At 48.6% G+C, this 23,470-nt stretch overlaps 1 protein-coding gene across 6 annotated transcripts in view; it reads right to left on the bottom strand.

Annotated features, from left to right (window-relative positions):
• LOC134917759 (WD repeat-containing protein 49-like) overlaps positions 1-23,470 on the bottom strand; it is a 201,136-nt gene that overhangs the window by 14,844 nt on the left and 162,822 nt on the right. For all 6 annotated transcript variants that reach the window (XM_063920313.1, XM_063920311.1, XM_063920312.1 and 3 more), the window contains one exon: positions 17,413-17,554. In XM_063920313.1, the coding sequence (XP_063776383.1) occupies positions 17,413-17,554 (142 nt within the window). The remainder of the gene's footprint in view (positions 1-17,412; positions 17,555-23,470) is intronic.

The following is a 23,470-nucleotide window of genomic DNA, read 5'->3' on the forward strand; positions in this document are numbered from 1 at the left end:
TCTTAGTCGTAGAGAATGCTGGGGACACTTCAAGAACCATGGGGTATAGACGGGATCCGCAGGAGACATGGGCACTTTAAGACTTTGAAGGGGTGTGAACTGGCTCCTCCCTCTATGCCCCTCCTCCAGACTCCAGTTATAGGAACTGTGCCCAGGGAGACGGACATTTCGAGGAAAAGGATTTATTGTTAAACTATGGTGAGATACATACCAGCTCACACCACAAACACGTTGTACAACATGGCATTTAACAGAAGTCCAGTCAACGGCATGAACAATGTCACCAACAGGCTGATTATAACAGAAACACAACCTGTGTGTAACCATAACCAATAACTAAGAATGAATAACTGCAGATAGAGTCTGCACTGGGACGGGCGCCCAGCATCCTCTACGGACTAAGAGAAAAGGATTTACCGGTAGGTATTAAAATCCTATTTTCTCATACGTCCTAGAGGATGCTGGGGACACTTCAAGAACCATGGGGTTTATACCAAAGCTCTAGAACGGGAGGGAGAGTGCGGATGACTCTGCAGCACCGATTGACCAAACATGAGGTCCTCATCAGCCAGGGTATCAAACTTGTAAAATTTTGCGAAAGTGTTTGAACCCGACCAAGTAGCTGCTCGGCAGAGTTGTAATGCCGAGACCCCCCAGGCAGCCGCCAAGGATGAGCCCACCTTTCTGGTAGAATGGGCCTTCACTAATTTCGGTAACGGCAATCCAGCCGTAGAATGAGCCTGCTGAATCGTATGACAGATCCAGCGCGCAATAGTCTGCTTGGAAGCAGGATTTCCAATTTTGTTGGAAGCATACAGAACAAACAAAGCTTCTGTTTTCCTAAGTGGAGCCGTCCTGGTGACATATAAATCTTTAAAGCCCTGACCACATCGAGAGCTTTTGACTCCGCAAAGACGTCAGTAGCCACCGGCACCACAATAGGCTGGTTCATGTGGAACGATGAAACCACCTTCGGCAGAAATTGTTGATGAGTCCTCAACTCTGCTCTATCTTCATGGAAGATTAAATAAGGACTCTTGAGAGACAAAGCCGCTAACTCAGACACCCGCCTTGCGGATGCTAAGGCCAATAACATGACCACTTTCCAAGTAAGAATTTTCAACTCCACCTTCTGTAAAGGTTCAAACCAATAAGATTGCAGGAACTGCAATACCACATTAAGATCCCATGGTGGCACTGGGGGCACAAAAGGAGGTTGGATGTGCAAAACGCCTTTCACGAAAGTCTGAACTTCTGGAAGGGAGGCCAATTATTTTTAAATCGATAATGCCGAAATTTGTACTTTTATGGAGCCTAACTTTAGGCCCGCATCCACACCTGCTTGTAGAAAATGGAGAAAACGCCCTAACTGAAATTCTTCCGTAGGAGCCCTCTTGGATTCACACCAAGACGCATATTTTCTCCAAATATGGTGATAATGTTTTGCCGTTACTTCTTTTCTAGCCAGAAGAAGTGTGGGAATGACTTCACGTGGAATACCCTTTCGGGCTAGAATTCGGCGGTCAACCGCCAAGCTGTCAAACGTAGCCGCTGTAAGTCTTGATACACGCACGGCCCCTGCTGTAACAGATCCTCTCGTAGAGGAAGAGGCCAGGGATCTCCTATGAGTAATTCCTTAAGATCTGGATACCAAGCCCTCCTTGGCCAGTCCGGAACAATGAGGATCGCCTGAACCCTTATTCTTCTTATGATCTTTGGTATGAGTGGAAGCGGAGGGAACACATACACCGACTGAAACACCCATGGTGTCACTAGCGCGTCTACAGCTATTGCTTGAGGGTCCCTCGACCTGGAACAATATCTCGGAAGTTTCTTGTTGAGGCGAGACGCCATCATGTCTATTTGAGGAATTCCCTAAAGACTTGTCACTTCTGCAAAGACCTCTTGATGCAGACCCCACTCTCCTGGATGGAGATCGTGTCTGCTGAGGAAGTCCGCCTCCCAGTTGTCCACTCCTGGAATGAAGATTGCTGAAAGAGCGATTGTATGTCTTTCCGCCCAGCGGAGAACTTTTGTGGCCTCTGCCATTGCCGCTCTGCTTTTTGTTCCGCCCTGGCGGTTTATGTGCGCTACTGCTGTTATATTGTCCGACTGGATTAGCACGGGCAGGTTTCGAAGGAGGCGTTCCGCTTGAAGAAGACCGTTGTAAATGGCTCTTAACTCTAGAACGTTTATGTGTAGATAAACTTCCTGGCTTGACCATCTTCCCTGGAAGTTTTCCCCCTGTGTGACTGCTCCCCAGCCCCGGAGACTCGCATCCGTGGTCACTAGGATCCAGTCCTGGATCCCGAACCTGTGTCCCTCCAGGAGGTGAGAGCTGTGCAGCCACCACAGGAGTGAGATTCTGGTCTTGGAGGACAGGATTATTTTCCGGTGCATGTGCAAATGGGATCCGGACCACTTGTCCAACAGGTCCCACTGAAACACTCTGGCATGGAACCTGCCAAATGGCATGGCCTTGCAGGCCGCCACCATCTTTCCCAGCAAACGAGTGCATTGATGGATAGATACTCTCGCCGGTTTCAGAATCTGTTTGACCAAACTCTGGATTTCCAGTGCCTTTTCTTCTGGAAGAAACACTCTCTGTAATTCTGTGTCCAGAATTATTCGCAAGAAATTGAAACTCCAGTTTGTACCCCTGGGACACTATTTTTAAAACCCATGGGTCCAGGGCCGAACGAGCCCAGATTTGACTGAAGAGCTTGAGACGTGCCCCCACCGGTGCGGACTCCCGCAGAGGAGCCCCAGCGTCATGCGGTGGATTTGGCAGAAGCCGGGGAGGACTTCTGCTCCTGGGAACCTGCGACGGCCGGAGATATTTTACCTTTTCCTCTTCCCCTATTAGCGAGGAAGGAATAACCCCGGCCTTTTTTGTATTTATTTGGCCGAAAGGACTGCATCTGAAAATAGGCTTTCTTTTGCTGTGGAGGAACATAAGGCAAAAATGACGACTTACCCGCGGTAGCCGTAGATACCAACTCAGTGAGACCATCACCAAACAAGACACTACCTTTATATGGGAGCGACTCAATAGCCTTCTTAGAGTCAGTATCAGCATTCCATTGATGAATCCACAATGCTTGTCTAGCTGAAATCGCCATGGCATTGGCTTTTGAACCCAAAATGCCAATATCTCTCGCCGCCTCCTTTAGGTAGGCCGCAGCGTCCCTGATATAACCCAGCGTTAACAGGATGCTATCTCTATCTAGGGTATCTATATCAGATGACAAGTTATCGGCCCATTTTTCAATTGCACTACTCACCCACGCCGATGCAGTGGTTGGTCTGAGCAGTGTACCTGTGGCGATGTAAATGGATTTTAACGTATTTTCCTGTCTACGATCTGCCGGCTCCTTAAGGGCTGCTGTGTCAGGAGACGGTAAAGCCACCTTTTTAGACAACCGTGATAGGGCCTTCCACAACGGGGGATGATTCTTACTTTTCTCTATCCCCAGCGGGGAACGGATACGTCACCTGAATCCTTTTGGGAATCAGAAACTTTTTGTCAGGATTTTTTCAAAAAAGGTATTCAGTTCATGAGAGGACGGAAATGTTATCTCAGGTTTCTTTCCCTTATACATACAGACCCTAGTATCAGGAACAGCAGGGTCCTCAGTGATTTGTAACACGTCTTTTAATGCCACAATCATGTACTGAATGTTCTTTGCCAGTTTTGGGTCTAATCTGGCATCACTATATTCGACATTGGAGTCAGTGTCCGTGTCGGTATCTGTATCTGTCAACTGAGCAAATGAACGTTTGTGACCCCCGAGGGGGTCTGGACCTGTGATACACATCCTCCACAGATTTCTTCCATGCCTGGTTCTGAGATTCAGATTTATCCAATCTCTTATTAATAAGAGCCAGATTAGCATTCAAGGCATTCAACACATTTACCCAATCAGGAGTCGGTGGTGCCGACAGGGTCACTCCCACAGCCGTTTCTGTCCCTAACACAGTCTCCTCCTGGGAAGAGCACTCAGCCTCAGACATGCCGACTCACGTGTACCGACACCCACAGACACACTGGGCAAATAGGGGACAGACCCACAGTAAAGCCTGTCAGAGAAACACAGAGGGAGTTTGCCAGCTCACAACCCAGCGCTCAATCCCAGATCTGAAACCTTAATATAAAGCCCCAGACCAGTAGCGCTTTTATATTTGCACCAAATTATGCCGCCCCCCCCCCCCCGTTTTGCACCCTGTTACTTGTACAGCAGTGTTTGGAGGAGAGGACCAGCGTCTCTGCAGAGAAAATGGCGCTGGTGAGAGCTGTGAGGGCTAAGCCCCACCCCCTTAATGGGGTGCTTCAGCCCCGCAATTTTTTTTAATATATAATACTGGCAGGGGTTCGGATTTTGTGCCCAGGCACTCATATCCCACTTCTGCCAGCCTGAAAATGAGGATTTTATGCTGCCCAGGGCGCTTTCCAGGGACGTGCAGTCAGGGGAGGCAGTGCCTCCCCTGTCATTAATGATTAAAATAATACAAAGAAGATACTTATGACACATATTCTGTGTCATAAGTATCTGCTTTAGGCTGTGTATTATTTTAATCATTTTACCCTATAAAAAACTGTTTTTAAATGTGTTTCAGAGGCACCGTTCTCGGTGCCTCCCGCCGTCAGTGAGAAAGGTCCGGAAGCGGGGGGCGGGGCCAAGCATTGGGCAGTGAAAGCCCATTGACAAAAGACCTATAAGCGGCACTTACTAGCAGTGCCGCTTTGACAGGGGCGTGCTTTCAGCTCATCTGAAAGCACGCCCCTGTCACTGAAGAAGATAGGATTGGGCAGCGGGAGGGCCGGCCCTATCTTTAATCCTGGACCTGGGAGGGTGCCGCAGCGCTGCCCGACATACCCTTCCGTGGTGAGTGTCTTTTGGTGTCCCCACTGCTAGCACAGCCAGCGTCCCCTGTGTTCCCCCCCATGTGTCCCCGCAGACGGCGCGCACAGACCCCTGTCCCTCTCCTCCTCTCCCTCCCCCCCCCCCCTTCCCGTGTGTCCACGCAGACTAATTTTTTTTTTCAGAGACGGAGACAACCTTGCTCTATACCAGCTACGCACCCGCGTCCCATTGCTGCTGCCCGGCGGTTCAGCTGTTAGCGCTTCCGCGACAGGTGGCTTTCCTATCCATACCACCTAACGCGGAGAGCAGGCAGCTGAAGCGCCAGTGGCCGGGCCCCGGCAGCACACCGCGAGCACTCTATGACAGCCCTAAATGTGAGGAGGAGGAGGTTCTGCGCCGCCAAGCCCCCAGTCACGGAGGAGATCCTGACCTGCAGCAGCAAACTGAATATGAAGTATGGGGGAAAGGAAGGGGGCAGGGGGATGCGTGTGTATTCCCTGTGTGTTTTCATAACGTGTGTGTACACACATATACTCTCTAATATATATATATATATATATATATATTTATATATATTGTGTGTGTGTATGTATGTATGTATATATATATATATATATATATATATATGTATGTATGTATATATATATATATATATATATGTATGTATGTATGTATGTATGTATGTGTATATATATATATATATATATATAATAAAAAAAAAATTGTATGTGTATATATGCAGTATATAGTAAGAAAAAGGCCAGCACACCAATAATCTAGCAAAACTTGCCATGGTACCCTCCCGGGATACAGATGCCCATATTATACCAGATGCAAATGGCGGCACTCAATGGTCTATGGCCCTCATTCCGAGTTGTTCGCTCGGTAATTTTCTTCGCATCGCAGCGATTTTCTGCTAATTGCGCATGCGCAATGTTCGCACTGCGATTGCGCCAAGTAAATTTGCTAAGAAGTTTGGTATTTTACTCACGGCATTACAAGGTTTTTTCTTCGTTCTGGTGATCGTTGTGTGATTGACAGGAAGTGGGTGTTTCTGGGCGGAAACTGGCCGTTTTATGGGTGTGTGTGAAAAAACGCTACCGTTTCTTGGAAGAACGCGGGAGTGGCTGGAGAAACGGGGGAGTGCCTGGGCGAACGCTGGGTGTGTTTGTGACGTCAAACCAGGAACGAAACTGACTGAACTGATCGCAGTGGCAGAGTAAGTGTCGAGCTACTCAGAAACTGCTTAGAAATTTCTATTAGCAATTTTTGATACTCTTTCTTTCGCAATTTTGCTAAGCTAAGATTCACTCCCAGAGGGCGGCGGCTTAGTGTGTGCAATGCTGCTAAAAGCAGCTTGCGAGCGAACAACTCGGAATGAGGGCCTATATTAGTAAAGAATTACACGACTCACGAGAATTCTTGATAAAGGTGGAAATACTGAAAATTTGAGCTAAGAAGGACTTGGGGTCATGTGATTCTTTACTAATATAGATCACTGAGTGCTGCCATGTGCATCTGATATATAATATGTGTATATACTATAGATAAGATAGATATTTATATATTGCCTCTGTGCCTGGCAGCGTGAGAAACGCTGTCTGTGAGGTGAGGGGGTGGCGGGACATGTCTGCAGCCACAGGGACCCATGCTGAGTCTGCCCGGCTGACAGGGGACCTTCAGGGGCGAATTTAAGGGTCAGGCCGCCCCTAGGCACAATATTATTGGGGTGGTAGCGGGCATCAGCACAGGGGTGGCAGCGGGCATCAGCACGGCGGCTGTATGGGTCATCGGCGGAACTCGGCCAACATTATGGCTGCAGTGCCTCACCAGCTACTGACCTCACCGCACGCCACTGGCGCGCCCCCCCCCCCCCCCCCCGCGCCCTGCACCCTGTAGTGCCGCTGTGTGTGTGGGAGCATGGCGCGCAGCGCGATTGCTGTGCGGTACCTCAGAAAGCCGTCACTGAAGTCTTCTATCTTCTTCTACTCCCCTGTCTTCTGACTTCTGGCTCTGCAAGGGGGGTGACGGCGGGCTCTGGGAGTGAACCCCTCCTAGGCGTACCAGTGTTCCAAACCCTCAGGAGCTAATGGTGTCCTGTAGCCAAGAAGCAGAGCCTTTAAACTCATTAGAAGTAGGTCTGACTTCTCTCCCCTAAGTCCCACGATGCAGGGAGACTGTTGGCAGCAGTGCTCCCTGAACATAAAAAACCTAACGTAAGTCTTTTTCAGAAAAACTCAGTAGAGCTCCCCTGTGTGTGACCAGTCTCCCTGGGCACAATTCTAAAACTGGAGTCTGGAGGAGGGGCATAGAGGGAGGAGCCAGTTCACACCCCTTCAAAGTCTTAAAGTGCCCATGTCTCCTGCGGATCCCATCTATACCCCATGGTTCTTGAAGTGTCCCCAGCATCCTCTAGGACGTATGAGAAATAATCATGTTATCAAAAAATGTGAAAAAGAGGATACTATTGGACAATATTCCCCTATGTGCCTCAAATACCCTATGCGTCACATGCCCCGCCAGCGTGTTCAACTACATGCTCCTTTGTGTGTCCCCATACATTGCACTATATAGACATAGAAACATAGAATTTGACGGCAGATAAGAACCACTTGGCCCATCTAGTCTGCCCCTTTTTTTTTTATCCTTTAGGTAATCTCAACCCTTTTTGAACCTTAATTCTTTGTAAGGATATTCATATGCCTATCCCAAGCATGTTTAAATTGCTCTACAGTCTTAACCTCTACCACCTCTGATGGGAGACTATTCCACTTATCCACTACCCTTTCTGTGAAGTATTTTTTCCTTAAATTTCCCCTGAACCTCCCCACTTCATCACTGCACTACATTCCCCTATCCCCTATCCACTGCACTACATCACTATACTACATCCCCTACACGCTGAACTACATCACTACACTACATGCCCCTATGCATTGCACTACATACCCTATATGCTACACTACATCATTACACTACATCCCCTTATATGCTACACCACATCAGTGCACTACATGGCCCTATATACTGCAATACATTACTATACTTACTACCCTACAAGCTACACCAAATCCCCACATCTGGGAGGCAAAATGGAGGTTGATACTGCTAACTGGGAGCACAGTGCGCTTCTATAGCTTGTACAGTGCACCGCACGCTAGTCACAGCACTGCATGGCAAAGGAGAGAGTTTAAGACAGTAGCCAGCATAGGAGAGATCCCAGGTACTGGAACTCACCTGCACAGTGCCGGAGCCAGCTGCGGGCAGACAGGTGGGTCAGAAACATTGCCCTGGGAGCTGTCTGCTGTCTCACAGGAGCAGCACAGCACTGCCAGTTAAAAAAAAAAACCCTGCTCCTTTGTAACTCCTTGGCGCCCCCTCAAATCCTGCACCCGGGGAGCATGCCCTCTTAGCTCCTCCCCTAGTTACGGCCCTGCCCAAGAACACCATACCCACTGTGAAGCATGGGGGTGGAAACATCATGCTTTGGGGCTGCTTTTCTGCAAAGGGCACAGGACGACTGATCCGTATTAAGGAGAGGATGAATGGGGCCATGTATCATGAGATTTTGGGCAAAAACCTCCTTCCCTCAGTAAGAGCATTGAAGATGGAACATGGCTAGGTCTTCCAGCATGACAATGACCCCAAACACACCGCCCGGGCAACTAAGGAGTGGCTCCGTAAGAAGCATTTCAAGGTCCTGGAGTGGCCTAGCCAGTCTCCAGACCTCAACCCAATAGAAAATCTGTGGAGGGAGTGGAAAGTCCATGTTGCCCGGCGACAGCACCAAAACATGACAGATCTAGAGAAGATCTGCATGGAAGAGTGGGACAAAATACCTGCTACAGTGTGTGCAAACCTGGTCAAGAACTACAGGAAACATTTGACATCTGTAATTACCAACCGAGGTTATATTACAAAGTATTGAGTTAAACTTTTTGATTGTCCAAATATTTATTTTCCACAAGAAAATACAAATAAATTGTTTAAAAATCATTCAATGTGATTTCCTAGTTCTTTTTTAAAGATTCTGTCTCTCACAGTTGAAGTGTACCTATGATGGAAATAAATTACAGACCTCTCTCATCTTTTTAAGTGGGTCATCTTGCACAATTGGAGGCTGGCCACATTTTTTTTTGCCCCACTGTATGTATGTATATATATATATATATATATATATATATAATAAGAATTTACTCACCGGTAATTCTATTTCTCGTAGTCCGTAGTGGATGCTGGGAACTCCGTAAGGACCATGGGGAATAGCGGGCTCCGAAGGAGGCTGGGCACTCTAGAAAGATTTATGACTACCTGGTGTGCACTGGCTCCTCCCACTATGACCCTCCTCCAAGCCTCAGTTAGGACACTGTGCCCGGACGAGCTGACATAATAAGGAAGGATTTTGAATCCCGGGTAAGACTCATACCAGCCACACCAATCACACCGTACAACTCGTGATACTATATCCAGTTTGACAGTATGAAAACAACTGAGCCTCTCAACAGATGGCTCAACAATAACCCTTTAGTTAGCAATAACTATTTACAAGTATTGCAGACAATCCGCACTTGGGATGGGCGCCCAGCATCCACTACGGACTACGAGAAATAGAATTACCGGTGAGTAAATTCTTATTTTCTCTGACGTCCTAGTGGATGCTGGGAACTCCGTAAGGACCATGGGGATTATACCAAAGCTCCCAAACGGGCGGGAGAGTGCGGATGACTCTGTAGCACCGAATGAGAGAACTCCAGGTCCTCCTCAGCCAGGGTATCAAATTTGTAGAATTTTGCAAACGTGTTTGCCCTTGACCAAGTAGCTGCTCGGCAAAGTTGTAAAGCCGAGACCCCTCGGGCAGCCGCCCAAGATGAGCCCACCTTCCTTGTGGAATGGGCATTTACAGATTTTGGCTGTGGCAGGCCTGCCACAGAATGTGCAAGCTGAATTGTACTACAAATCCAGCGAGCAATAGACTGCTTAGAAGCAGGAGCACCCAGCTTGTTGGGTGCATACAGGATAAACAGCGAGTCAGATTTTCTGACTCCAGCCGTCCTGGAAACATATATTTTCAGGGCCCTGACAACGTCTAGCAACTTGGAGTCCTCCAATTCACTAGTAGCCGCCGGCACCACAATAGGCTGGTTCAGGTGAAACGCTGACACCACCTTAGGGAGAAATTGGGGACGAGTCCTCAACTCTGCCCTATCCATATGGAAAATCAGATAAGGGCTTTTACATGATAAAGCCGCCAATTCTGACACTCGCCTGGCTGAAGCCAAGGCTAATAACATGACCACTTTCCACGTGAGATATTTCAGATCCACGGTTTTTAGTGGCTCAAACCAATGTGATTTTAAGAAACTCAACATCACTTTGAGATCCCAAGGTGCCACAGGAGGCACAAATGGGGGCTGAATATGCAGCACTCCTTTCACAAATGTCTGAACTTCAGGTACTGAAGCTAGTTCTTTTTGAAAGAAAATCGACAGAGCCGAGATCTGTACTTTAATGGAGCCTAGTTTTAGGCCCATATCCACTCCTGCTTGCAGGAAATGCAGAAATCGACCTAGTTGAAATTCCTCTGTTGGGGCCTTATTGGCCTCGCACCATGCAACATATTTCCGCCATATGCGGTGATAATGCGTTGCCGTAACATCTTTCCTGGCCTTAATAAGCGTAGGAATGACTTCTTCCGGAATACCCTTTTCCTTTAGGATCCGGTGTTCAACCGCCATGCCGTCAAACGCAGCCGCGGTAAGTCTTGGAACAGACAGGGCCCCTGCTGTAACAGGTCCTGTCTGAGCGGTAGAGGCCACGGGTCCTCTGAGAGCATCTCTTGAAGTTCCGGGTACCACGCTCGTCTTGGCAAATCCGGAACCACGAGAATTGTGTTTACTCCTCGCTTTCTTATTATTCTCAATACCTTTGGAATGAGAGGCAGAGGAGGGAACACATAAACCGACTGGTACACCCACGGTGTCACTAGAGCGTCCACAGCTATCGCCTGAGGGTCCCTTGACCTGGCGCAATATCTTTTTAACTTTTTGTTGAGACGGGACGCCATCATGTCCACCTGTGGTTTTTCCCAACGGTTTACCAGCATCTGGAAGACTTCTGGGTGAAGTCCCCACTCTCCCGGGTGGAGGTCGTGTCTGCTGAGGAAGTCTGCTTCCCAGTTGTCCACTCCCGGAATGAACACTGCTGACAGTGCTAGTACATGATTCTCCGCCCATCGGAGAATTCTTGTGGCTTCTGCCATCGCCATCCTGCTTCTTGTGCCGCCCTGTCGATTTACATGGGCGACTGCCGTGATGTTGTCTGACTGGATCAGCACCGGCTGGTGTAGGAGCAGGGATCTTGCTTGACTTAGGGCATTGTAGATGGCCCTTAGTTCCAGAATATTTATGTGAAGGGAAGTCTCCTGACTCGACCATAGTCCTTGGAAGTTTCTTCCCTGTATGACTGCCCCCCAGCCTCGAAGGCTGGCATCCGTGGTCACCAGGACCCAGTCCTGTATGCCGAACCTGCGGCCCTCTAGAAGATGGGCACTCTGCAGCCACCACAGTAGAGACACCCTGGTTCTTGGAGACAGGGTTATTAAGCGATGCATCTGAAGATGCGATCCGGACCACTGGTCCAACAGGTCCCACTGAAAGATTCTGGCATGGAACCTGCCGAAGGGAATTGCTTCGTAAGAAGCCACCATCTTTCCCAGGACCCGTGTGCAGCGATGCACTGATACCTGTTTTGGTTTCAGGAGGTCTCTGACTAGAGATGACACCTCCCTGGCTTTCTCCTCTGGGAGAAACACTTTCTTCTGGACTGTATCCAGAATCATACCCAGGAACAGTAGCCGTGTCGTCGGAACCAGCTGTGACTTTGGGATATTCAGAATCCAGCCGTGCTGGTGCAGCACCTCCTGAGATAGTGCTACTCCCACCAACAACTGTTCCTTGGACCTCGCTTTTATTAGGAGATCGTCCAAGTACGGGATAATTAAAACTCCCTTTTTTCGAAGGAGTATCATCATTTCCGCCATAACCTTGGTAAATACCCTCGGTGCCGTGGACAGGCCAAACGGCAGCGTCTGGAATTGGTAATGGCAATCCTGTACCACAAATCTGAGGTACTCCTGGTGAGGATGGTAAATGGGGACATGCAAGTAAGCATCCTTGATGTCCAGGGATACCATGTAATCCCCCTTGTCCAGGCTTGCAATAACCGCCCTGAGCGATTCCATCTTGAACTTGAATTTTTTTATGTACGTGTTCAAGGATTTTAAATTTAAAATGGGTCTCACCGAACCGTCCGGTTTCGGTGCCACAAATAGTGTGGAATAATAACCCCGGCCTTGTTGAAGTAGGGGTACCTTGATTATCACCTGCTGGGAATACAGCTTGTGAATTGCCGCTAGCACCGCCTCCCTGTCTGAGGGAGCAATCGGCAAGGCAGATTTTAGGAACCGGTGGGGTGGGGACGCCTCGAATTCCAGTTTGTACCCCTGAGATACTATTTGCAGGATCCAGGGATCCACCTGTGAGCGAGCCCACTGATCGCTGAAATTCTTGAGGCGACCCCCCACCGTACCTGGCTTCGCCTGTGGAGCCCCACCGTCATGCGGTGGACTTGGAAGAAGAAGCGGGGGAGGACTTTTGCTCCTGGGAACCTGCTGTTTGTTGCAGCCTTTTTCCCCTACCTCTGCCTCTGGACAGAAAGGACCCGCCTTTTCCACGCCTGTTTTTCTGGGTCCGAAAGGACTGAACCTGATAAAACGGCGCCTTCTTAGGCTGTGAGGGGACATGGGGTAAAAATGCTGACTTCCCAGACGTTGCTGTGGAAACTAGGTCCGAGAGACCATCCCCAAATAATTCCTCACCCTTATATGGCAACACTTCCATGTGCTTTTTAGAATCTGCATCTCCTGTCCACTGGCGAGTCCATAAGCCTCTCCTAGCAGAAATGGACAATGCACTTACTTTAGATGCCAGTCGGCAGATTTCCCTCTGTGCATCTCTCATATATAAGACTGAGTCTTTTATATGGTCTATGGTTAACAGGATCGTGTCTCTGTCTAATGTGTCAATATTTTCTGACAGTTTATCTGACCACGCAGCGGCAGCACTGCACATCCAAGCTGACGCAATAGCTGGCCTAAGTATAATGCCTGAGTGTGTATATACAGACTTCAGGATCGCCTCCTGCTTTCTATCAGCAGGTTCCTTGAGGGCGGCCGTATCCGGAGACGGTAGTGCCACCTTTTTAGACAAACGTGTGAGCGCTTTATCCACCCTGGGGGGTGTTTCCCAACGTGACCTATCCTCTGGCGGGAAAGGGAACGCCATTAGTACCTTCTTAGGAATTACCAATTTTTTATCAGGGAAAGCCCACGCTTCTTCACACACTTCATTTAATTCATCTGATGGGGGAAAAACTACGGGTAGTTTTTTCTCTCCAAACATAATACCCTTTTTAGTGGTACCTGTAGTTATATCAGAAATGTGTAACACCTCTTTCATTGCCTCAATCATGCAGTGAATGGCCTTAGTGGGCATCAGGTTAGACTCATCGTCGTCGACACTGGTGTCAGTATCAGTGTCGACATCTTGGTCTGCTTGCGGTAGCGGGCGTTTTAGAGCCCCTGACGACCCATGCGACGCCTGGGCAGGCACGAGCTGAGAAGTCGGCTGTCCCACATTTGGCATGTCGTCAATTTTCTTATGTAAGGAGTCTATACGTGCACTCATTACTTTCCATAAGCTCATCCACTCAGGTGTCTGCCCCGCAGGGGGTGACATCCCTTCTAAAGGCATCTGCTCCGCCTCCACATCATTATCCTCATCAAACATGTCGACACAGCCGTACCGACACACCGCACACACACAAGGAATGCTCCGAATGAGGACAGGACCCACAAAAGCCCTTTGGGGGGACAGAGTGAGAGTATGCCAGCACACACCAGAGCGCTATATAATGCAGAGACTAACTGAGTTATGTCCCCTATAGCTGCTTTTTCTATATATTATATACTGCGCCTAAATTTAGTGCCCCCCCCTCTCTGTTTTTACCCTGTTCTGTAGTGTAGACTGCAGGGGAGAGCCAGGGAGCTTCCTTCCAGCGGATCTGTGAAGGAGAAATGGCGCCAGTGTGCTGTGAGAGATAGCTCCGCCCCTTTTCCGCAGACTATTCTCCCGCTTTTTTCCATATTCTGGCAGGGGTATTTTCCACATATATAGCCTCTGGGACTATATATTGTGGAATTTTTGCCAGCCAAGGTGTTATTATTGCTTCTCAGGGCGCCCCCCCCCCAGCGCCCTGCACCCTCAGTGACCGGAGTATGAAGTGTGTATGAGGAGCAATGGCGCACAGCTGCAGTGCTGTGCGCTACCTTGGTGAAGACTGATGTCTTCTGCCGCCGTTTTTCCGGACCTCTTCTTGCTTCTGGCTCTGTAAGGGGGACGGCGGCGCGGCTCCGGGACCGAACACCAAGGACTGGGCCTGCGGTCGATCCCTCTGGAGCTAATGGTGTCCAGTAGCCTAAGAAGCCCAATCCGGCTGCAAGCAGGCGAGTTCGCTTCTTCTCCCCTTAGTCCCTCGCTGCTGTGAGCCTGTTGCCAGCAGGTCTCACTGAAAATAAAAAACCTAAATCTATACTTTCTTTCTAAGGGCTCAGGAGAGCCCCTAGTGTGCATCCAACCTCGGCCGGGCACAAAATCTAACTGAGGCTTGGAGGAGGGTCATAGTGGGAGGAGCCAGTGCACACCAGGTAGTCATAAATCTTTCTAGAGTGCCCAGCCTCCTTCGGAGCCCGCTATTCCCCATGGTCCTTACGGAGTTCCCAGCATCCACTAGGACGTCAGAGAAATCTACATACATACATACATACATACATACATACATACACAAATAAGCAGCAATATCCATTATATAATGCTGCAAGGCATTTGTATAGCAGCTCTGCATAGAGCACTGAAGGGAATCCCTGCCCTCTCCCTCACCTCACACTGCTCCCACTGTCTGCTACCCACGGCCTCACTTCTAGTACCTGGGGATGGAGACCATATCTCCTCCTCACAAGAGCCTCCTGATGGGATTGGAAAGAGCTGAGAGAAATGGGGGAGGCGATGGTGACAGAGATGACAGATAAGGGGGGGGGGGGCAGAGATGAAAAAGGAGATCGCCCCTCCCTGGATTTGCCGGTAGTTATTGGTAGGTACAAATTACAGATGACAATGATTTTCCCACTTGTGATTTGCTGTTTGCAAAACATGGGAGTAAGTGATCTAAGTATACGTGATGTATGATGTAAATGAGGTGCATATGCACCTTAGGAGAGTTATCATTTTGCATATAGTTGAAGTTGCAGCTTTAGTAATGAACAAATAATTGCACCTGTGATTTGTGGTGTCACTGCTGCCAAATGTAAATTAGCCCCTAAGTGTTAGCTTTAATAAATGTCATTAATTATGCATGTGAACCACTACTATGGAATCTTGCTTGTTACAATCTTTTTTTGCTGGAACTCCTGAATTTTGTATTTTTTTTATCTCATGACCACTTCAACCTGCAGATAAAGGGCAGAGCCATAGGGGCTTGATCTTTTAATAAAGTGTAATGTGAAACACGCAGCAAGATGTTGTGAAGGGTGCTGTCCCTCTCTTCTGGCAAACCCCCATGCTTTGTTTTCATGGCAAGTGTTGCTTTATTGTAGCCCACTGATTTTCCAGCAAGGGACTGACATCTCAGATCTGATGCGCAGCAGCACTTGCCTGTCCAGCACAGCTCAGTATTGTACTTTGAGCAGTGGGCCTGATTCAGAGACGGACGCTAATGCAGCTGCAAGTGCGGTTTTATACTCAACGCAACTGCAGATATCCGTAAGTGAAGCTGCCGCCCGGAAACCATGAGAGATGACCACCGGAGCAACTGCAACTCATTCGCATTTGTGTACGCATATGCAGCCTATACACAAATACAGGAAACATCGAGCTGAAGAGTAGACCTATGGCTGCGCAGAGTGGCCGCGGCAATAGTCACACAGGCGCCATGGTTTTTGTACTCTAGAGTCTGCAGCTGACGCCAGACAGACACCCTCGAAAACGGCCATGACATTCCTGTGTCTTAATAACCACTCCGCTAACACCATGTTAATACCCCCAAACGGTCCCTTCCTGTCACTCACTTTGCATAGGAATCCTTACTGCATGCGGGTCCACAGCAACACCTTGACGCATGCACAATGCGAATGCAGCACATGTACAGTCTGCTAATAATGGCTCAGTTCCGTTCAACATCGGCTTTTGTGTACTTCTCTGAATCAGGACCTACAGTTTATCAGCAATTCAGCAACTGACATATACCTCAGGGGTTGATGCATCAAGCAGAGAAAAAATGGAGAATCCACTGACTAGGAATATAATATAAGTACAAATCATGTCTATATAGGGATTGTGTATATTGATGTATCAAGCGGTAATAAGAGTGTGGAAGTTGCCCAAAGCAACCAATCAGCTTTGAGGTAGCATTTGTTTAGTACATTATGTGAAAAGATAGGTAGATGCTGATTGATTGTTTGTTGTTCATCATCCCCTGAGGCATATGTCAGTTGCTGAATAGCGCATTCAGGGACCTATCCAGAGTTGGTAGCGGTTTTTTGCTAAAATAGCAAAAACTGCTACTGATAAATTTGCATGCTGGTAGCCAGCATGTGTAACGCCACCCGGCGATGCGATTGCAACGTTGAAAGCTGCAAATATAGGTCGACTCCCTGTATACGCAGCCAGGCTTCATATACAGGCGCACCGCTGGCATGTTTTCCGTTGCAGTAAACGCAGGCGACGTCATCCGGCTGCCCTGAAAATGGGCATGACACGCCTGCCTGTACCACCCCCCGCAACTCCACGTCCCCACTAACTGACCTCTCGCCGCCTGTCAAGGCCAGGCACACACAATGTGATCATGGCACATGCGCAGATGGACAAAAATTGTCTGCGTTTTTTGGAAATTAGCATCCACCCCTGAATACCCCCACAGCTCATATTACATTACTGAGCTGTGCCAGACAGACAAGTGCGGCTGCGCATCGAATCTGAGATCAGTCCAATGCTAGAAAATCAGTGGGTAACAATTAAGCAGTACTTGCCATGAAAACTAAGCATGGTGGTCTTGCCAGATCCGAGTGAGAGCACCCTTCAGGGACCCACGAGATGAGGATACCTGGACACGGTTGGTGGGCCCATATTTTTGGCCAAAAATGATAAGCACCTCAATTTTACTCAGCTTTAGATTGCAGAGTTTATTATAATTATTCTGTGCATGGTAGCAGCTCTTATTATGTTTGGAATTAAGATCTGCAGTCTAAGGTGTGTGCCATCCCCCCCCCAATATGATTTATGCATTTAGAATAATGTGTGTGTTATCTTTTAAATGTAAAGGCTCATTTTTAAGGGGGATCCCTTCTTATTAACATTTACATAGTGTACCCTTTATAAATGTATATATATTTTTTTTATTTGGTTCTTTCTAAAATATGGTGGGAATAGTAACTCACAGACAGGATCTTGCTCCTCCGGCCCATCCAGTGCATATTGCGATATATCCCAGACGTAGACATAGAATTGCTGGTCAGCTGCACAAAGAAGGGAGTCATCTTCACTGACAGCCATGTCACTCACCACAGACTTGTAATGTGACTGCAATGAAATAATCAACAAGCTGTTGTACTGTAAGTGGTTTGGACATGGCAGCATAAAAATACAAATAAATGATAATACTCTACTGCTGTAGTATGTTCCCTATAAGGCGCTCACACAGCGCCCTCTCAGATAGACCAAACTGACTGTCCTGTGCTTAGTATGGAGGAGAACATGTATGCTAGTTTTCTGTCCTCTCTCTATAGGGGTTATATGTAAATTTAAGTAGTTGAGGCTGCCCACATATACTCCTATTTCCAGAATCCTGTCCCCAGTGATAGCCTACCCATGACTGGGCTTTAGAACATTCCCTCAAGTTACAGGATTATTAGAGTTTTAACACAAATGAATAACACTGGGACTTATAGGGAAGACACGACATTTAATAGTAACTGCAGATTAGCTAGTGCTCCATGCATTCTGCGTGGATGCAGATGTTTAAAAGGTCGGCAACAGAATGTTGAATTTTACCATATCGACATGATAATGTGTCAGCACTCAAAATGTTGATACCTGCAAAATGTCAAAACACATAGGGGGAGATTCAAATGTTTGAAAAGTCAGTTGAGTGTCTGTTTTTTCCTGTCTATTAGATAGGAAAAAACAGACTCCCAACTGACTTTTCAAACATTTGAATCTCCCCCATAGTGTCTACATATTACAAGTATACATAGTTAAAATGTCAGTATTAGGGCTTGGGTTACAATTAGGTGTTGACATTTTGTCAGTGTTCACATGTTCCAAGTTGACATGTACCCTGTCAGCTTGGAGTACCTGTTCACATATGTAGTCTTCGCAATGACTCTCGACATTGTAAATGTCAATAAAACATAGTGAACCCCCGCTAAACATCCACAGAGGATTTTCTTTATGATACTTGTCAGTGACACTGCAGGACTTACAAGCACTCATTGGACGGACCCACAAGGGAACCAAGGAAATCCCCACTGAGCTATCCTGGGCCTCCACCCCCTTCCCAATGATGGCAGAGGCACCACTTAACAGACCGGCAGCCTCTGTTTCCATGCCTATATTTTCTAAGTTAGAAGTTAACTAAAGCAGGCACAAGTGCAGATTTGCTGTGATCCGTGCCTCTGCTGTATTTCTGCCACTTTTCTTCTTAGGGAAGTTGGGGGTCAGAGAGTGCCACATCATTTCCTGCCTGCCCCCTAACTCCACCTACACTCCTTTTTACTAGGCTGCAGAATTTGAGAACTTCACCCCCATCCAAATGAAACAAGGACTGGAAGTGAAACAAAGTATGTCTTCCTTTCCCTTACCAATTGGTCTATCCCTGTCTCGTCTGCGCCAGACTCTCTGCCCTTGCCTTTCTTTGTTAGTATCTCTCTCCTTGCCCTAGCTGTGCCAGCCTCTGTCCTTTTCCTGCCTATACCTACATCTGCCTTGTTTGTGCCAGACTCTCTGCCTTTGCCTATCTTTGCCAGTATCTCTCTCTTTGCCCTAGCTGTGCCAGCCTCTCTGTCTTTGCTCTGCTTACACCAACATCTGCCTTGTCTGCGCCAGACTCTCTGCCCTGGCCCTGCCTACACCTACATCTGCCTTGTCTGCGCCAGACTCTCTGCCCTGGCCCTGCCTATTCCTACATCTGCCTTGTCTGCGCCAGACTCTCTGCCCTGGCCCTGCCTATTCCTACATCTGCCTTGTCTGCGCCAGACTCTCTGCCCTGGCCCTGCCTATTCCTACATCTGCCTTGTCTGCGCCAGACTCTCTGCCCTGGCCCTGCCTATTCCTACATCTGCCTTGTCTGCGCCAGACTCTCTGCCCTGGCCCTGCCTACACCTGCCTTGTCTGCGCCAGACTCTCTGCCCTGGCCCTGCCTATTCCTACATCTGCCTTGTCTGCGCCAGACTCTCTGCCCTGGCCCTGCCTATTCCTACATCTGCCTTGTCTGCGCCAGACTCTCTGCCCTGGCCCTGCCTATTCCTACATCTGCCTTGTCTGCGCCAGACTCTCTGCCCTGGCCCTGCCTATTCCTACATCTGCCTTGTCTGCGCCAGACTCTCTGCCCTGGCCCTGCCTACACCTGCCTTGTCTGCGCCAGACTCTCTGCCCTGGCCCTGCCTATTCCTACATCTGCCTTGTCTGCGCCAGACTCTCTGCCCTGGCCCTGCCTATTCCTACATCTGCATTGTCTGCGCCAGACTCTCTGCCCTGGCCCTGCCTATTCCTACATCTGCATTGTCTGCGCCAGACTCTCTGCCCTGGCCCTGCCTACACCTACATCTGCCTTGTCTGCGCCAGCCTCTCTGCCCTTGCCCTGCCTACACCTACATCTGCCTTGTCTGCGCCAGCCTCTCTGCCCTTGCCCTGCCTACACCTACATCTGCCTTGTCTGCGCCAGACTCTCTGCATGCCAGCCTTTCCGCTCATCCTGTTTACACCAGTCTCCGTCCTTCTCATGTTTGCACCAGTCTATCTCATTTCCCTAGTCTCTGTTTATGCATTATATATCTATACACACATAGATTTTTTTGTTGAGCATCTGAATAGTAAATTTCTCTATCGTCCTAGTGGATGCTGGGGTTCCTGAAAGGACCATGGGGAATAGCGGCTCCGCAGGAGACAGGGCACAAAAAGTAAAGCTTTAGGATCAGGTGGTGTGCACTGGCTCCTCCCCCTATGACCCTCCTCCAAGCCTCAGTTAGATTTTTGTGCCCGGCCGAGAAGGGTGCAATCTAGGTGGCTCTCCTGAGCTGCTTAGAATAAAAGTTTAGTTAGGTTTTTTTATTTTCAGTGAGTCCTGCTGGCAACAGGCTCACTGCATCGTGGGACTAAGGGGAGAAGAAACGGACTCACCTGAGTGCAGAGTGGATCGGGTTTCTTAGGCTACTGGACACTAGCTCCAGAGGGACGATCACAGGTTCAGCCTGGATGGGTCACCGGAGCCGCGCCGCCGTCCCCCTTACAGAGCCAGAAGAGACGAAGAGGTCCGGTGAAATCGGCGGCAGAAGACATCCTGTCTTCAGACTAAGGTAGCGCACAGCACCGCAGCTGTGCGCCATTGCTCTCAGCACACTTCACACTCCGGTCACTGAGGGTGCAGGGCGCTGGGGGGGGAGCGCCCTGAGACGCAATATAACGGAATACCTTAGGTGGCAAAACAGAATACATCACATATAGCTCCTGGGCTATATGGATGTATTTTAATCCCCTGCCATTTTACACAGAAAAGCGGGAGATAAGGACGTCGTGAAGGGGCGGAGCCTATCTCCTCAGCACACAAGCGCCATTTTCCCTCACAGCTCCGCTGGAAGGACGGCTCCCTGACTCTCCCCTGCAGTCCTGCTTCAGAATCAGGGTAAAAAAGAGAAGGGGGGGCATTTTTGGCAGCAAATAACGATAATAGCAGCTATAAGGGAATAACACTTATATAAGGTTATCCCTGTATATATATATATAGCGCTGGGTGTGTGCTGGCAGACTCTCCCTCTGTCTCTCCAAAGGGCTAAGTGGGGTCCTGTCCTCTATCAGAGCATTCCCGGTGTGTGTGCTGTGTGTCGGTACGCGTGTGTCGACATGTATGAGGAGGAAAATTATGTGGAGGCGGAGCAGTTGCCTGTGTTGGTGATGTCACCCCCTAGGGAGTCGACACCTGACTGGATGATTGTATTTAAACAATTAAGTGATAATGTCAGCAATTTGCAGAAAACTGTTGACGACATGAGACAGCCGGCAAATCAATTAGTGCCTGTCCAGGCGTCTCAGACACCGTCAGGGGCGCTAAAACGCCCGTTACCTCAGTGGGTCGACACAGACCCTGACACAGATACTGAGTCTAGTGTCGACGGTGACGAGACAAACGTAATGTCCAGTAGGGCCACACGTTACATGATCACGGCAATGAAAGAGGCATTGAACCTTTCTGACACTACAAGTACCACAAAGAAGGGTATTATGTGGGGAGAGAAAAAACTACCAATATTTTTTCCTGAGTCAGAGGAAATAAATGAGGTGTGTGAAAAAGCGTGGGTTTCCCCCGATAAAAAACAGCTAATTTCTAAAAAATTATTAGCATTATATCCTTTCCCGCCAGAGGTTAGGGCGCGTTGGGAAACACCCCCTAGGGTAGATAAGGCGCTCACACGTTTATCAAAACAAGTAGCGTTACCGTCTCCTGATACGGCTACCCTCAAAGAACCAGCTGATAGAAGGCTGGAAAATATCCTAAAAAGTATATACACACATACTGGTGTTATACTGCGACCAGCAATCGCCTCAGCCTGGATGTGCAGTGCTGGAGTCGCATGGTCGGATTCCCTGACCGAGAATATTGATACCCTGGATAGGGACAATATTTTGTTAACTATAGAACATTTAAAGGATGCACTACTATATATGCGTGATGCACAGAGGGATATTTGCACCCTGGCATCAAGAATAAGTGCTATGTCCATCTCTGCCAGAAGAGCGTTATGGACGCGACAGTGGTCAGGGGATGCGGATTCCAAACGGCACATGGAAGTATTGCTGTATAAAGGGGAGGAGTTATTTGGGGCTGGTCTATCGGAACTGGTGGCCACGGCAACGGCTGGAAAATCCACCTTTTTACCCCAGGTCACTCCACATCAGCAGAAAAAGACACCGTCTTTTCAAACTCAGTCCTTTCGTTCCCATAAGTACAAGCGAGCAAAAGGCCACTCTTTTCTGCCCCGGGGCAGAGGAAGAGGAAAAAGACTGCACCATGCAGCCGCTTCACAGGAGCAGAAGCCCTCCCCTGCTTCTGCCAAGTCTTCAGCATGACGCTGGGGCTTTACAAGCAGACTCAGATATGGTGGGGGCCCGTCTCAAGAATTTCAACGCGCAGTGGGCTCACTCGCAAGTGGATCCCTGGATTCTACAGGTAGTATCGCAGGGGTACAAACTGGAATTCGAGGCGTTTCCCCCTCGTCGTTTCCTGAAGTCTGCTTTACCAAAGTCTCCCTCCGACAGGGAGGCAGTTTTGGCAGCCATTCACAAGCTGTATTCCCAGCAGGTGATAATCAAGGTACCCCTCCTGCAACAAGGAAAGGGGTATTATTCCACGCTGTTTGTGGTACCGAAGCCGGACGGCTCGGTGAGACCAATTTTAAATCTGAAATCCTTGAACACTTACATAAAAAGGTTCAAATTCAAGATAGAGTCACTCAGAGCAGTGATAGCAAACCTGGAAGAAGGGGACTATATGGTGTCTCTGGACATCAAGGATGCTTATCTCCACGTCCCGATATACCCTTCTCACCAAGGGTACCTCAGGTTTGTAGTACAAAACTGTCATTATCAGTTTCAGACGCTGCCGTTTGGATTGTCCACGGCACCTCGGGTCTTTACCAAGGTAATGGCCGAAATGATGATTCTTCTAAGAAGAAAAGACATTTTAATTATCCCTTACTTGGACGATCTCCTGATAAGGGCAAGATCCAGGGAACAGTTAGAAGTCGGAGTAGCACTATCTCAGGTAGTGTTACGTCAGCACGGGTGGATTCTAAATATTCCAAAATCGCAGCTGATTCCAACGACACGTCTACTGTTCCTAGGAATGATTCTGGACACAGTCCAGAAGAAGGTGTTTCTCCCGGAGGAGAAGGCCAGGGAGTTATCCGAGCTAGTCAGGAACCTCCTAAAACCAGGACAGGTCTCAGTGCATCAGTGCACGAGGGTCCTGGGGAAAATGGTGGCTTCTTACGAAGCGATTCCATTCTGAAGATTCCATGCAAGAACATTTCAGTGGGATCTACTGGACAAATGGTCCGGATCGCATCTGCAGATGCATCAGCGGATAACCCTGTCGCCAAGGACAAGGGTGTCTCTCCTGTGGTGGCTGCAGAGTGCTCATCTACTAGAGGGCCGCAGATTTGGCATTCAGGATTGGATCCTGGTAACCACGGATGCCAGCCTGAGAGGCTGGGGAACAGTCAC

Source organism: Pseudophryne corroboree, chromosome 1 (assembly GCF_028390025.1).
Source record: "Pseudophryne corroboree isolate aPseCor3 chromosome 1, aPseCor3.hap2, whole genome shotgun sequence".
NCBI lineage: Eukaryota > Metazoa > Chordata > Amphibia > Anura > Myobatrachidae > Pseudophryne > Pseudophryne corroboree.